Consider the following 16,875-nt stretch of genomic DNA (forward strand, 5'->3'; position numbering starts at 1 on the left):
CAAACTGCAAGCTGTGATGTTCCGGGCTGGTTACTTAACATCTCTGAGCTAAAATGTGAAAACCCAATCGATCAAGAAAGCCCCTGGGAAGACATGGGGATGCTGCTAGCCTGAGTTCAGACATTCATCCTAAATCCGGGATCTCAGGGAGAGTGAGAGCAATTATAACAATACAAAATGAAATATGTTATTTATTCTCAGGTGGGGGACTGCCAAGAAGCACCTCATACATTTTTAAGCATTCCTTGTTATCACTTTCAACTACTACAAGTTCGTCAGTAGCTAGCTAGAGCCTTTTCTGTCATGGGTGTACCCTTTTTGGCCATGGCAAGTTTCCATACTCTAATGAATCTCAGCCTCCTGGGTGAGACAGAAGAATCCAGCGCCCTTCTTCAGAGCCCGCTCCAAGATTTCTCTCCTGTGTTTCTTGTTCAGTTTTATCTGGGCACTTAACTAGGTACACACTACCCATCTCATTATATAATCCTCGACCACTCACGAATGGATACTCTCCTCCCTGCTGCACAGGGAGAAGAAACTGAGGTTGACCATATAACAAGCTGGTGAGGAAACCAGAGTCTCACATCCAGTCGCTCAGACTCCAGCTTCTGAGTTCTCACTAGCTCTGCTACGCTGTCACCTGTGCCTCTTTCCGCCATAGTCTAATGTGCTTTTACCTCACTGAAGGCAGACAGCTGGCGTTTTCTCTGATCAGTTAGCGTATGTGAACGTGAGCGCATGCCATTTGACCAGTGGCAGAGGCAGATCAGCGTCTGCTTCACCAGAAGTCCTTATAACAGGGGTGTCTTTCAGGCATCCAAAGCTCCACAAATACAGCGAGCGAGCAACTAAATGCTATTCCATGAAAAGGAAAAACTATCAACCGCAAGGCAATTACCCGTCTCCTAGCAGGACAGATAAAGCACCATGCTCCAGTTAGTTACTAAGTTTCAGCCACAGACATCGCCTACCTCAAAGTTCCCTCCTCAGCTCCATTTTGATATTTTGTCTTTTTTTTTTTTCTGAAGCTGAGGCCCGAACCCAGGGCCTTGCGCTTGCTAGGCAAGCGCTCTACCACTGAGCTAAATCCCCAACCCCCTCAGCTCCATTTTGAAATTCTGTATCCTGTTTCAAATCCCATTTCCCCATTCTACACGTATATCATGCAACCATGGCGATTGAATGTATACTTTGATTTAAAAGCAAATGAACCTGAGGTCAAAACTTCTCTCCCTGTGACCTGGAGGGCCCTTTATTTGGTACCATGCAGGTCCTCCAGGCCTATGCCCGCTCCTCAGCACAGCCTGGGAATCGCCTCTATCTCCTCAGTGCCTCTGGCCCTGTGGCACCCTCCTCTGGGGCCACCAGCAACCCCACCCCCTACCCTCCATGACCAAGCATCCAACTCTCTGGCTACCAGGACCTTTTCTTCCTTCTTCCTCTTTCTGATCTTGGGCCAAAACCCAATTAGACCTTGTTTACTCTATGTTAGGACTTCTCCTGAAGCAATCACTGCTCGCCTCCTTTTACTAACGGGGAGAAGCAAGGGTGGCATGAGGTTTTTGAACGCAGTAACAAAGGAGACAGAAGGAAGGGTGATAGCAACTCTCATGACAGCAACCGCTGAAACCCACACAACCTACCAAGTCAATTCTGCCTTTTACCCCTAGGAGGCAGTAGTCAGCAGGTTCTCTGTAGAACTGTGCTGCACGGGTTCTTGTTCCTTCTCTCCCGCAGTGAGCCTCCTGCATTGCCTGACACTGAACCAGGTGCTAGACTACTGCTCGTTCTATGGCATTTCCCACAATGCCAGAGGACAAAGGAGAAGGGAGCAAGTGAGACTTATGAAGCCTCCACCAGCCTCATCCTTTCCTGGGAGAGCAATGGGGCATAGAATTGGCAACTGCAGTTAAAGGACGGCTGCCAGCTTCTACAGCCTCACTTGGGATGTGATATTTAATCTCTTTGAGCCTTGGCTTCCCCTCCTGAAAGAGAGGCACTGCCATTCAGCTCAGCGGTATTAAATAAAATAACACATGGACAGACTAACTGCCTAACACACAGTGAACACTCTCACAGTACCCAGAATGCACCAGGGAGCAAGAGAGCCCAACCTCCACCCAGGTTGCACCTCAGCTCCTAGTTTTATCCTCACGCTGAGGATCTTCAAACGACACCAGGGGGATGCTACCAATCAGCGTGTGCACAAGCTCCCTCCTCGAGGGAAATAACATGGGTTTGCAATAACTCAAATGAGCAGCAACAAAGTCATTCTGATCTGCTGTACTCTGGAACGGAGCACACACTTATTTATTATTTTGAAATCTGGCTCTTAATCATGTCAACATTCTTCCAATGCAATATAACACCCTTAGAATACCACGCATAAAGTAAAATGTACTTGACTCAGGACAACTTTTTAAAATGGTGTCCACCCGAAGCAAACGCTCGGTGGCTTTTGCCACAGCTGGTGCCTTTTCCACTGTGTTTAAGTTCATTCCGAGCGACTCCTGCCAGTGTTTGTTTTCTGATATGCATTTAGGTGTTCATGTGAACACCTATCTCTCATGATACTAAAGCTTCTCTGCATACCGCTCTCAGCCCAGCCTTCCCTAGATGGAGCTATGGGAGGCAGAAGCAGTAGCCATCCCTCCAGCCACCAGACACTGGTCACAAGGGCTTCTCTGGTGAATCTGTGCTGTGGTAGTTCTCATCTGGTCAAGCAGCATGCTTGGGGTGTTGAGGAGAGGTTTGGGGTACCCACAACCATTCTTGATCACACAGCATGACCTTTAGAGGGACCTAACGGCACTTCTGAAACTGAAGGCAACAAATCCGGGAGGGCAACAGTAAGGTGGGAAGGTTTCTAAAAGTGACACGTGTCCCAGGTATTGCAAGAGGGTGAATTGTTGTCCGTCTGAAAGGAATGACAGCCGTGGGAGCTAAGCAACAAGCACTGAGCAGCATAGTGAGGGGGAAAAAAAACAACCGAACAGTCAACAACGGCTTAAAAATCCAAGCAGAACACGTTTTCTGAGATTTCAGATTCAGTGCTGAGGTCAAGTGAGTCACTGTCCTTAGATGTTTAGTCCAACCTGGTTCAGGCATTCCCTTTCTGAACCTTCACAGCCATGTTCTCATTTAACCGTACTCTGGAGTCACCTGAGAAGGTTTTCAGACCCCAGAATCCCAACCTGGAATGTAAGCAGACTTCAGGGCCATTCAGAGCCCTCCAGATGACTCCGGTAGGCAAACCACAGTTAAAACTACCTTTAAAGCTAACCATGGAGAATACATGGCTGCCGTGGTTGTGTGGCTAGTGGCTTTAGGATGGGCAGATCCTGAGATGTAAGTGGGCATCTTCCTAGTGCTGTGACACTTGGGTCTTCACAGACAGAAACTACCTGCCGTGGGCATTTTTCTTTTTAAATTCTTACAATCATTGTGGTGGAGAATATTTTAGTAACCATGATAGAGCATGGGGTGTCTTATAGTGTTGAGGGAGCTACTCACATACCTATTTTGGAAAAAAATCTATCAACACTTCAACTTTTAATATCTCTCAGTAATAGACAAACAGACACATAAATCTGTCCTAAACTCTTGACCAATGGTTCTCAACCTTCCTAACGCTGCGACCCTTTACCACGTTCCTCATGTTGTAGTGACCCTCAACCATAAACTCTTTTCATTGCTCCTTCATAATTGTAATTTTGCTGCTATTATGAGTCATAATGCAAATATCTGTGTTTTCTGACAGTCTAAGGCGACCCCTGTGAAAAGGTCGATAGACCCCAGGTTGAGAACCAGGCTCTAGGGGCGTCTACACCAGCATTATTTTCCAACTTTCATCTCCTAACTATCCGACTAGTTCACGAACTCTCATCTGTTCACTTTATGTGTCCTGGTAAATTTCTATGTTTAACCACTTAGTTTTGCCTTAAAATCAATGCACCATTTGCTCCTCAGAATAGCCGTCTTTTTACCTTATCTGCCATTATCATAGATGAGCCCCCATGGATGCCCAGGATAGGGGTGAGCGTCTGAGCAGAAATGAAATCGAGGATCTGGGCAATGGCTTCCTGGTCGGTGTCATCAGCGAACACCACCCCCTGGATCTTCCGGTCGGACATAAGATCGCAGATACGGGTGATGATGCTCTTTGGGTCAGTTTCGTTCATGGCTACCAGCTCCACCCGGGGAACTACTGAGAGATGATGGAAGTCATCTTTCTCGTGGGCGTCTTTTATGGCCACTTCGTCTGAAGTGCCCACGAGGATGACAGCGATGCCGATGCTGGGGGGGCTCTTTTGGGAACGGGCTTTGCTGCCGGATACGGCCAGGACGGCCAACACCAACCAGAACTTGGGAGAACAGCACTCTGCGCTGGGCTTCATCTTCAGCTCGTCGACTCTCTGAAAACAGAAAGGAGACAATGGTTAAAAACCCGAGGTGTGCTAGAGAACACGTCTTTGCAGCATCTGAATGCTTGCAGAGTCAAGAAACTCTATCTGCTGCTCATGAAGCTCAATTTCTCTCCCCCTAACCCAGCGTCTTAATTCAGATGTTCTCTGGGCACGAAGAGAGAAAAAGAAATTTTCAGAAGCCTAATAAATCTTTGACCAAGACAAATCAGCAGCCAACAGACAGAGATAAAGCAGCCAAGGATGTGCCGGGAAGTGTGGGCCAGCCAAGCACGTACATGCGCGCATGTGTGTGTACACACACACACACACACACACACACACACACACACACACTGGAGAGGCCTTGCTCTTGCCTGGACCCCTGGAACTCTAGTTAAAACCATCTTTGAGCTGCTGTTGGCAAAGGGGGCTCAGCAGAAGCTGGCCACAAAACATGGCCTGGATAAGATGAATCCAGCAAACTCCAGGCATGGAGGCCCCATGGTCTTGTTGCCTGGACCTCATGTTTGCCTCCCAGGGAGTGACAGCCATGAATCGCTTCTGTGTTTCTCTTTTAGAATCTGTCTCTTAACATTAAATTAGAGAAGCGGTACATGGATACTTAATTGTAACTGATCGTTACAATCACCCAGCAGGGAAAAATTAAAAGGAGTATTAGTATCTCATTTTATGGATGTTGACATCAAGGCTCAATGAAGTTAAGGGACCTACCCAAGACTTAATAAAGTGAAGCAGCCCTTAAAAAAATAAGATTCCATTTCGTGTAGTGTGTGTGTGTGTGTGTGTGTGTGTGTGTGTGTGTGTCTTTGTTTGTATATACTACATGTGCATAGGTACCCTCCGAGTCCAGAAGAGGCATCAAATCTCACAGAACTGAAGTCATTAAAGTGTTTGTAAGCTGCCAGTGTGGGTGCTGGAAGCCGAACTCAAGTCTTCTGCAGGAGCAGCAAGTGCTCATTAATGTTAAGCCAGGTCCTGATGCAATTTTGAACCCAATTTTCTGACTTATCATCTTCTACCTTGAATGCCAGGACACTGCACACCATACACTGCCTTCCGCATCGTCAGTCACCGCGTTACAAGAAACAGTATCATCCTGACCTTTCTATGCATCAAAATACAAGAACAAGCAAATACTACTCCGGGTTGGAGTCACGGAGTGTCAACCTTGAAGATAGTTCTATTTTATTTCTAGTGATGGCCTGTAGCTATAACTTCCTGAGATGGTGGCCTAGATATTTGTGTATAGCTCACTTCCTTCTTCCTACAAAGAGCCCCTCCCTTTTCATTTCCACACGGGCTCCTAAATCACACACCACGCAGCAGACTGAAGATGCAGAACTCCGTAGAATATGAGCCTCGGTCATTTCTCTTTATGTTTCTCATCATTCGCTCTAAGTGCCTCTTTTTTATGAGAATGGGTCCTGCCTGTGTTGCTTTGCCTTAAACGGTCATTTATTGTTCTGTATCATACACTGTGCACTGGAAGGTATTTTCCTCATGCACAATCTCTTTGCTTCTCATGAAAATGCTACAAATTAGACATTTTATTCCCATTTCTCAAATGGAGAAACTAAAACCCAAGCCAGTTATGTAATCCTCTAAGGTCAATGGTGTTACAATACCAGAATGCAAATATATTAATACAGCATTGTTCTCCAAGAAAACAGCCTACAAGGTATACCCAGCACTAGAAGAGACTCTCAATTTTCTATCAAACATGAAAATGTCGTTTAATCACTCCTGTTTTATTGACCAAAATAAGGGGGGGAGCGATATTTAGGGACCTAAAAATTTGAGAATTTGGATAACAACAAGAAAAAAATTATAATGAAGGTAGTGAACAAAGAAAGATCAGGAAGTATTCACACTGAGCAAACTGACCACAAAGGGCATTAGTGATTCAGGAGTGAGAGGCTGGGACATTTTGTGGCTGAGGAAGCAAAAAAATCCAATCCAGTTCTTGGCAGCAAACCTAGTGGAACTCTAGCTGTTATGGTCATCCTTCAGCATTGCCAAGAGGAGACCTGGGTCGATTGCCTTGCTTCTCCCGAAAGAAATAATACGAGTGTCTCTGTGGCTCACACCCGCCAGAGCTCACCCCTGACAGATTTCTGGTCTCTGTCTCTGTGGAAATGAACAATGACGCCATAGGTTCCAAAAGCCTGAGCTGATGGGCTACGGATGGTCTGTCAGCAGAACTGGGAACTGGCACCTCCTCGGTGTTTAAAGAAGGGCAATGGATTCCACAGGCTGAGTAGGACCGAATATTCAATAGGAGACAACTGGATTTAGCATCTCAGAGAAATAAGGAATATACATGCTCAATTCCAAGGACTGATTCTTTCTCAGCGAGAACCCAGACATTTAGAATTTGGCTAACTCTATCCACTCGCCTCTTTCCAGTGAGATTCTAATCCTACAGTTACAACTCCCTAAATTAGATTTCTTCACATTTGAAAGTGGCCCGCTCTGCCACGACAGTTTATTAACTTGAATGCACCCGATGCGCTTCTGTTTCAAGCTTTTATTTGCGCTCTTTAAACACCTCTCGTATGCCTCCATTTTCTCTCACACAATATATTATACTTTTACGCAATGGCTAGTGGTGCCATGCAGCGACTAGGATCTGGTTCTATCGAGCAACTCTTTACAAAGTAATGCATTGTGGGAGATAGAAGTGACAGATGAACAGAGAAAAAGCTCTGAGTACAAACTCAGTTTCAGACATGGGGGGTGGGCAGTTGAGAGAAAGTGTGGTCCAAAATAAATAATCCCACACCCTTCTTCAGACAAACCAAGAACATTAAACACAGCGCTCTTTAGTGTTTGCCTCCTCTTCTTCATTTTACTTCATCCTCCTGAGGAGAACTGGGAAGCACTTCCTTTGACTCCTCACCAAAGCTCATGAGGTCCACGTTGGGCTTGGGATAGTTCAGTATACTTAAATGTAGTGCATCGGCCCGTCTTAAACAGTAGGTGACCTCCTCATGATCAGACCTCTAAGGTTAGCCATCTTGTGGTGAGTACCAACCACCTTGCAGACAGTGTTTCCCCCTCATTTCCCTTCCCTCCAGCAGTGGGAATTGAACCCATGACCTTGCACATGCTAAGCACATGTTCTATAACTGTGCTATATATCCCACTTCTGGACATTAGTCTTGATACTGAAGATGCCATGAACACATGTTCTACCACTCAGGATCATCATCTAAGAGAAGTTACAGTCATAGAAGAAATGTCCTCTCTCATTTCCATTTCCATGCTCAGGGTGTAGCATTGCCTCATATACCTTAAACAGGGAAGATTCTAAAAAGTATAGCCAATGATAGATAGGCTTTGCCAGCACATGAGACTACACATAAACTGGGATATATAACAGCTTGCATTTCAAAGTGTTCGCCTACGATGTGACAGATACTATGGCTGACAAAGTTTTGTGTATTACTTGATTCCTATAAAAACACTGCAAGTCATGATTCTCCCTGAGTTATAAATGAGAAAAGAGAGCTCAGAAGTTAAATCACATGACCAAGATCATATAGCAGATTGGGCTTCATACCCAAGTTTGTCTAATCCTGAAAGTCTTTCTTTTTCCATTCTGGGAGTGTTTCAGTCCAGGCAGATAAAAGAGAGAATGAACAAAAGAATGAATGAATGAATGAAATTATTAACCTGACTTTAAATCGGCCTCACAATAATGAAGGGTATGAGGGTGAGAGAGTCACCTAATTAGTGCTGTCTATCCTGTCATCGCTACAGTCATGATAATAGGCCTAACCTACATACCTGGAAGGGTGTTTGAAGATCCAATGATAATATTATATGGAAGTGCTTTGAAGGCTGTAAAATGCTCTGCAGATGCAAATGGAGTTACTGTTCAGCTTTTAGGAGCGGTTCAAGAAGCCTGGCTATTTACGACAGCATGTGGGGTGTGGGGCAAGAGAATGTCAGACAGGCTGAGGGGAACGCTAAGAGGGGCAAAAGACATGCGTTCTCTCCGGATATAACTTCCTGAAAAGGTATCCCCTGATGTCCTCAGAGTAACAGGAGTAACAGTGGACTCCGCTGAGAGCATTCTGGCCATGAGGCTGAATTTGGGAGCCATTCAGGCTAGGGGCCAATATCCTGAAGCTCCATGTCTTCAACTCGTGCTTTAAATTCATGCACAAAAGAGGTGCAAAAAGAATCAGCAAGAAAGCGGAAAGGTTGGACTGACCGTCCACTGTCTCAGCCCTCTGCTTCCTTGGCATTTGGTCTGGGGGACCCATGCCAGAGGCTTCAAGCTTTAAGGTACACGGTGCTCACAGCAAGTGGCAGCCTACACTTGTTCCTAGCTGTCTCTACATACAACTGGTTGAGGAGATGGACCAACGCTTTCCCTGGAGAAAACTGAGTCCCGGGGTAACTCTCATAAGAAGCATGGAAAGTGATTCTGTAGGAAATTTTAAGCCAAAGTTGCCAAGCACTACCCGATCAGGAAGCTGTCTGACGTCACTCTGCTGAAAGCGGATATGGTGGGACTATGACAGACAGTGGTCAACAAGGGATTAAAAGTTTGGGACCTAGACAGGTGTCACTGCACACCTGTGTAATCCCAGCACTTAGGACGTTGAGGCAGGAAGACTGAAGGCATGAGTTGAGCCAGGGCCGCACAGGGAGACTGTGTCTAATAAAACAGCGCCAAAGCCACGCTTCAGACCCAGGAGCTGCCGAAGCCAGGAATAAAGCTGGAAAGTTCTGGTGCGCAGGCTTTAAAAGCTGCCACAGGAGAAGGGAGGGAATGCACAGTAGCCTTCACTGTAAAAGACGTGAATGTAACCTTTCCGAAGGACAATGTGAGCATCTCAACATTACAATACCAAGACAAAACCCAACAATGAAACCATCAAAAGACAATGATAACTGTCACCTGAGCACCGGAATGCTAGAATAGTCCCGAGGACATATGAATCTAAAAATACAGGTTGACATGTAGGAAAGTGCAGCTAAATTTTCCATGAGGGAAAAGCCATAAATTTGACAGGCGAGGCATCTTATTAAGTAATACATAAAAGATTTTTAAGGTGTGAACAAAAGGCTTGAATTGACTCAGATATCTAGAAATGCATTTAAGGGAATACATATGAGTCTTCAATGTACAAGACACCAGCAGATTCTATGGGATCAAAATGTAACAACTGTCACTTTAAAAAACACATTTCGATGGGCAATAAAGTTATGAGCCCTGGCTGTTCTGGAACTCACTCCATAGACCAGGCTTGGATAGCTCACAGATACCTATCCATGTCTGGCTTTGGAATATTTTTTAATCACACATTTAAAACTTTCAAAAAGACTAACTTTACTAACTAAGGCTAAAAAGAAAATAAAGGAAAACTGAACTACAAACCATTTGTCGGGATAACAGGGAAAATACCAAGTATCAAACTTTTGAGAGCATTTTGGAAAAAAAAACACACACACTTTAAATCCATTTCGAAGACAAGGCAATGTGATTGATTATAATCTTTCACTCAGCCCTGAGGAGAACCCTGGAAGAGCCAGAGGCAGTGGATGACTTCAGGGAAACAGCCTTTTCCATATACAGTGGACATGAACTTGGGGACAGTGATAGAACACACAGGTTCAGGTCAGACAAAATCCCGGCCCTGAGCAGGGATGCGGGCATGAAGTCCCACCTCTCTGACTTGGTGCTCGTAATTGACAGTTGCCGGGAGAAGGAGCTCAGCTTTCTTCAATGCAGTGGTCCTAGGTGTGTGAACCACACCCCAGGGCAGCACTGGTGCTCAGGAGCCTTCAGTCAACACAAACCAGCTTCCCTGGCCTTAAAGTTCACTTCTTAAGAGAGAGAACAAGCATGGAGCTGGGTAGGTAGGAAGGTGGGAGTCGATCTCAGAGGAGTTAACAGGGTGCAAAGAATATCATCAAAATATAATCTATGAAATTCTCAAAGAATACATCAAATATCTTGGTTTTGTGGATTTTTTTGTCTCATATTGCATGTATATTATGATTTCCAACTCTGTGTGTGTGTTTGTGCTTTCTTCATTTTTTACATTTTCATTTGTTTGCTTTATTATTTGCCATTTGTTTTATAACGAAAGAAAGAAAAACAGCATGGAGAACGGGGGGTGGGTGGGGAGGAGATGGGAGAAGATGTGGGAGAGGAAACCATGACCAGAATATTGCACGAATTTTCAATAAAAATAAAATAAACCAATGACAACAAAAGAGAAAGCACAAGGAACTCAATGAGATGTAGTACAAAGGACAGATGTAACCAGACCCAAATGAGCCTTTAAATGGCAATGATGGAGTCGCGAGATGAGTGGCAGACTTGGGAAATGTAAAGGATCGTATATCTTAAAACACAATTATAACATATAAAGCAGAAATTATAAAATAATGAATGGAAATATTCTGAAAATTAGTTGCTCTTAAACTTAATGCACAGTATTTAATAAGATATCAAATAGGAAAAGAAGTACAAAAGCATGTTGAATATTTTTAATAAAATAACAACTAGTCATGGAGACGCTCATCCAGAACATACCAAAATAATACCTAGCTTTATCCCAACTACTCGAGTTTGCAGCCAGCAACCCCCGCCACCCCTACTCCACTCTTGCCAAAATAAAAAGTAAAAGATTCAGAGAGAACAAGGAAAGATGATTATAGGATTCTATCACATATGAACATAAAAGGAAAAATAAACTATTAGCTAGCCAAAGCACGATATATTTCTAATAATGATGATAACAATGATGAAATGTGATTGATAACAAGAGGCAAGGATAGCCTAACTATGAACTACATACATATCAAAGCAATTCCTATACTAAAAGACCAAAGGAGACATTCACACGATAATCTCAAAACCATGGAGAAGGCATACTTCATGAACTGGAGTACCTAACCACAGCAGAAAAGATGCAACATTCAAACAGAAAAAATTCTTTGATGACTGAAAGTACATCCCAAATTTCTCCTGAAAGTTATGCACCAAAAACCTCTGATCTCATTCACTTTGACACTGAGAAGATGCAAGGCTAATTTTTTTTTAAAGACTTGCTGGAAACACTAATAAAATCAATCAAGAAAGTGAAAGGCTTATCTGGGTCTGGCAGTACGAGCTTCTAATTCTAGCTAGTTGGAAACCTGAGGCAGGAGAATTGCAAGTTCAAAGTTTGTCTAGGATACTCATTAAGTCCGAATGCCAGCCTGATGCTCAGTGAGGCTCTGTTTCAAAAGAATCTTTTGAAGGCATTATAGCTGTAGGTCAGTGTGAGAGTGTTTGTTTATCTTGCTCACTGCCCACCTTAGCACCAAAAGGTTGGCTTTCAAACACAAGAGAGAAAAGAAAAAAACAGCTTTTCATTAAGACTATAGTTATCTACATAGAGAATCTGATAGGATGTAAGAACTGCTTGAATTAATACAGCTCAAAGGGGCATGTAGATAAATGGTCCTATTAGAAAAAATCAATACAGTTCTTCTAACCAACTAGAAAACATAAAATTCATAACAGCAAAGACAATTGTGAATTATTTAAGAATTAACAAGGAGATATCCTAACCAAACCTCTACAGAGAAATCTGTAAAACTCTATTGCAGGAGATGACAAAGGACATCGTTGTCTAAACCAATAACTCAAGTGAGTCATGAACCCAATGTATCTTTAACTCAAGTCTACAAAACAGAACCAAAAGAATTTGTGCATTAGCATACTTGGCAATTTTAAGTTCCAAGTTAACTTTGCATTTTAGGTCAGACATTTTTTAAGATCTTTGTTATGTGTGTGTTTGCTTGCAAGTATGTCAGTACACCACATACATGTAGCTACATATGTAAATTCTACAGAAGGAAGAGGGTGTCGTATTCCCCTGGAACTAGGGTTACAGGCAGTTGTGCATCAACATGTGGGAGCTGCGAACCTAACTGTGGTCCTCTGCAAGAGCAACAAGTGCTCTTAACCACTGAGCCTTCCTTTCAGTCTCTTAAGTTGGAATTTTAAATCTTAAGACTCTAGACCAGAAGGATAGGGATGTGACTCAGTTAACAGAGTACTTCTCTGGCATGCATGAAGATCTGGGTCCAATTCTCAGTACTAGAAAACCAGGTGTGGCGATATACACCTGTGATCCCTACACCAGGAGATGCTGCAGAAGGACCAGGAGTTCATGGTTATCCTTCATTACCTAGTGAGTTTGAAACCAGACTGGGGAAAAAAATGAATGAAAGAGAGTTCAAAGGTCATATGCAATCAAAGAAAAACTGAGCCTTTAAAAGACAGTGACTATTCTCTGTCCCCCTCTCTCCTTCCATCTCTCTCTCTCTCTCTCCCTCCGTGTGTGTGTGTGTGTGTGTGTGTGTGTGTGTGTGTGTGTGTGAGGGGGCAGCTGGTGAGAGAGACAGAAGGAGAGAGAATGTTGAGCCCGTGTTCTTGAGTCGGAATACTCAGTTTGGACCACAGATCCGTTCACTAGTCATATGAAGGAGGCAGTGTGGGTAGCACAGATGGCAAGCCAGCACTGTCAGATGCCGTCTTGAAGCACAGACCAGCATCCATTTCCAGCAGGTGAAATACAATGGCATCCACATATTTTGCAAGTTTGCAAATCCAGTTTCGATTCTAAAATCTATGGAGGTGGCCAGCAAGATGGCTAAGTGGGTAAAGGTGTTTGCCATCCAAGCCAGATGGCCTGAGTTTGCTCCACAGAAACCATGGTGGAGAAAGCCCAGCACCAAAATTGCTGTCCTCTGCCCATTATATATGCATAACCATGCTCACGTAATAATAATAATAATAATAATAATAATAATAAATGCTAGATACTTGGGGTATTTTACCTATTAAAAGCAGCTAAATATATACAAATAAGACATAGAGGGGGCCAACTTTTGTTGAGTTGACTCTGACCTTCATAGCTGTGTCTGAGTTCTGTCTATCTGTTCCTTCTCACTGTATCACCACCATCCATTCCTCTTTGAGGATTTGGAGCTCCCTGACTCCTGCTTTGTCTTCAGAGAGGAACAGGAAGGGCAGCCACTGAGACCATAAGCCTCTAAAGCCAGTGGAGAATGTCAAGCTGACCAGATATCTCACAAACATGCCAAACCTGCGTTTAAACTGTGTGGCCTACATGGCCATAAGCGGGACTCACTCCTGCCTGGTGATGTCCTTATATAAGCATCCTCCTGGGGGAAATGAGTGTCAATGCGTCACAGACACCCGGATATAAATGATGGACCATGGAAACAGATCCTAAGTCAAGTGACTTCTGGAGAACTGTGCCGTGGAGGACAGCTACAAAGATGGGCAGGAAGGAGAAGATGCAAACAATAGATGCCCAGAAAGAAAACAGCCGAATCCTCATAATCTAGGAAAGCACGCTTTCTTAGCACCAACAGCTCCTCAGATGCCCCACAAAAATATGCCCCGTTCCTGCCGAGGGCCAAAGTGGCTGAGTCTGCAGCGGTATTTCTGCCAAGCCCTTCCCCACTCTACCGGTTAGTTCTTTTCTACTAGCTGAATGCCCAGTAGCCAAATGCAGGGCTTCCTATCTGAGCCTTCCCCTGCTTTTACAAACAGGTATCATTCTGCCAAGTTCTCGGTAGAGAGATGTACAGGTGACTAGTGACGGATCATACATCACTTAACACGTGTGTGTTTCAAGACAAAACACAGATGATCAGCTGCGCTCTCACCCTAAGAAATCACTCATGACTTTTTTTACCTTTAATATTCTGTGGGAAGAGACAGAAAAAAATTGTTCCAAGTTTCTCTTCTACCATCTGCACATGGTTCTTAATTATAATTAATTTATATGCCTCCAAGGACAGTGCGGGTAGTCCCACTGAAAGCCAAACCTTTTGAAACCTGATTCTGATTATTATCCTTTTGTCGCTGATTAAGCCAATTGTGTGTGCTTTAACAGCAAAATGGCATTTTCAAGTGTTAATAAAAATTATTGGCTTCTTCCTGACCATTAGGAGGGGGTGGTAAGGGAAATCAAGGAGATCACAGAAGAGTAGAGAAGCAGGAAAGACACGACTGGGAAGGTTCAGAGGCTGCAGGGATACGGGATGGACCACTTGACCCACATTGGATCTGGCAGCCAATGAAGTTTGAGACTGTAGATAAATAACCTGTGCTAGTCTAAATTAAAAATATTGATATGGATGAGAAAATCTGTTTCTATGGCCTGAGTACTGGCCAAGGCACTCAAGCCACCAAGAGAGCACCTCTGAAAAACCCAAAACATTGGATCATAGTGGAAAAGACAAAGCTTTAGAGTCCATAGGCCTGTGTAGAGCCCTCACTCTTTTGGTGTGCACATGCTCATGGCTGTATGTGCGTGTGTGTGCAGGGGTGTATGCATGTATGCCCGTGCAGATGGAAACCAGTAGTCAATGACAAACGTCATCCTTAATCACTTGATGCCTTACTTTTGGAGTTAAGAGTCTCTCACTGAAACTATTGCTTATCAGTCCAGGAAGGGGGGCTAGCCCTCAGGCTCCAGGGAACCACCTGTCTCCACCTCCCCAGGACCGAGATGACAGGCACACACTGCCATGCTTGGCTTTTTACATGGGTGCTGGGGATCAGAACTTTGGTGCCCAAGTTTTTGAAAGAAATATGTTACCAACCAAACCCTCTCCCAGCCCTAGCCTTGAGAAAGGCTGTTTCTAGGGTCTGCATGTATCCCAAGCCACTAGAGCCTTCATTCTTAACATTGGCAAGATTTTGGATCACTTTCTTCAGCTCCGCACTCCTCAGCTCCTTCATCCGTAAAATGTGAGACACCCTCCTTTGTCAGAATTACTCTGAAAATTGACTTAGCTGACGAATGCTAATCATTAATTTTCTAAGGCCAGAGGACACCCAATATGGAATGAGTGCCAATCATCAAGAAGCCATGAAAGACAAATCAGAAATCACTGCTGCATACCAAGGGCTCCCAAAGAGCATGCCCAGTGTGCTATGGGACTCATCTAAGGTGGCTAACAGATGAGAAGGGAATATCAGGAAACGAAAACCAATGTGATGGCTCATTGTCCTAGTAAGTGTGGCCAGATTTGGAATCACCCAGGAGATGCACCCCTGGGAATGGATGTCTATGAGGTTGTTTCCAGAGAAAACTGACTGAGGATGGAAGATGCACCCTGAATATAGATGCCTTCATCCCATGGACTGGGGCTCTATGAGGAATCAAAAGAGGAACAGGAGACAGAGGACCAAGCGTGAGCATTCATCTCCGTCTCCTCTTCCCGATGAACACAGATGCAAGATTTCTTGCTGTCGTGACAATACAAAGCCCTTCCTTCTTTAAGTTGCTTTTGGTCAGGTGCTTGCCACAAGAAAATTAACTAATACAACCGAAATTGAAATATGTAAAAGGGTGTAATAGACATAGTGAAGCAAGCAATGTCCTGAGGTCCAAGAGCTGGGGTTGAAACTGGCCTTGGACACTTGCTTATCGTGGGAGAAAAGGGGCAGAAGAAACAGAAAACACTTGGACCTCATTTTCCTGCTTATAAAAGGGGGATTATCATTCTCTCACAGGGTCATTGTGAATATTAAACAATTTACTTGAAAGCATCTAGCAAATAGCAGGCACCTGATATTTATTCATTGAATGCGAATCTACCCTGCTCAGAGCCAGATAAGAAGTCCCTTTTGATTCAAATTACTTAGAAAGCAACCCAAGAGCTTCTGCCCTCCTCCCCCTGCTCTAACGCGAGCACAATTTCCACTGACCTCAGAAATAGGTTGTTTTAAAGTCTGCAAGGAGCAATCTAACATGAGCTGTATGGAAAATAGACTTGAAATCTCAGGGTTGACCAGCAATGCTCCCGCCTCACCTCACCGGCCACGAAATAGCCTTCACATTTTATTCTAAGTAATAGAACAGCGTCAAGTATATCCAAATAGCCATCTGTTGTGTTTCAGAGACTTATCTTTCAACATCAGCTGCATAGGAAGGAGATGGGAGTATGGGTACTACAGGACTTGGCTCCCACCATGTCTGCCAATAAAATGACTCTAGTGCCAACCCTAATGAAATGACGTATGGTCTCCTTCCTCCATTCCCAGTACTTAACAAAGTGACATACATAAGATCAATGCTCAATAAATGCCCATTCATAGCTAGAATGAATAAACAATATCAATAATGAGTCACCACCTCCAACTCCACCAATACTCAAGCAAATAAAGGCAGTATTCTAGAACCTTCATGTCCCAAAGTATTTAACTGAAGAGGAAATAAAATAAACATCAATACTGTTTCTGATTTCTTGACATTATATAGGGATTATTCCGAGGTCAATGGTATTCATCAGCAATCACAAACCTATATATCTAGGGTTGCTTGCACATGTATACACATATGTGTAAATCAATGTCCAGTAAGTGTTATATGTATGTGTACACAGTAAACCT

General features: G+C 43.8%; 1 protein-coding gene across 2 annotated transcripts in view; it reads right to left on the reverse strand.

Moving 5' to 3' along the window:
* Positions 1 to 16,875, reverse strand: part of Grin2b (glutamate ionotropic receptor NMDA type subunit 2B) — a 461,714-nt gene that overhangs the window by 329,397 nt on the left and 115,442 nt on the right. For both annotated transcript variants that reach the window (XM_041632687.1, XM_041632695.1), the window contains exon 3: positions 3,987 to 4,415. In XM_041632687.1, coding sequence (XP_041488621.1) covers positions 3,987 to 4,397 — 411 coding nt within the window. In that variant the 5' untranslated portion in view covers positions 4,398 to 4,415. The remainder of the gene's footprint in view (positions 1 to 3,986; positions 4,416 to 16,875) is intronic.

This window comes from Microtus oregoni, unplaced genomic scaffold (genome assembly GCF_018167655.1).
Source record: "Microtus oregoni isolate MIOR12 unplaced genomic scaffold, Mior012 000002F_ref0000024, whole genome shotgun sequence".
Classification (NCBI taxonomy): Eukaryota; Metazoa; Chordata; class Mammalia; order Rodentia; family Cricetidae; genus Microtus; species Microtus oregoni.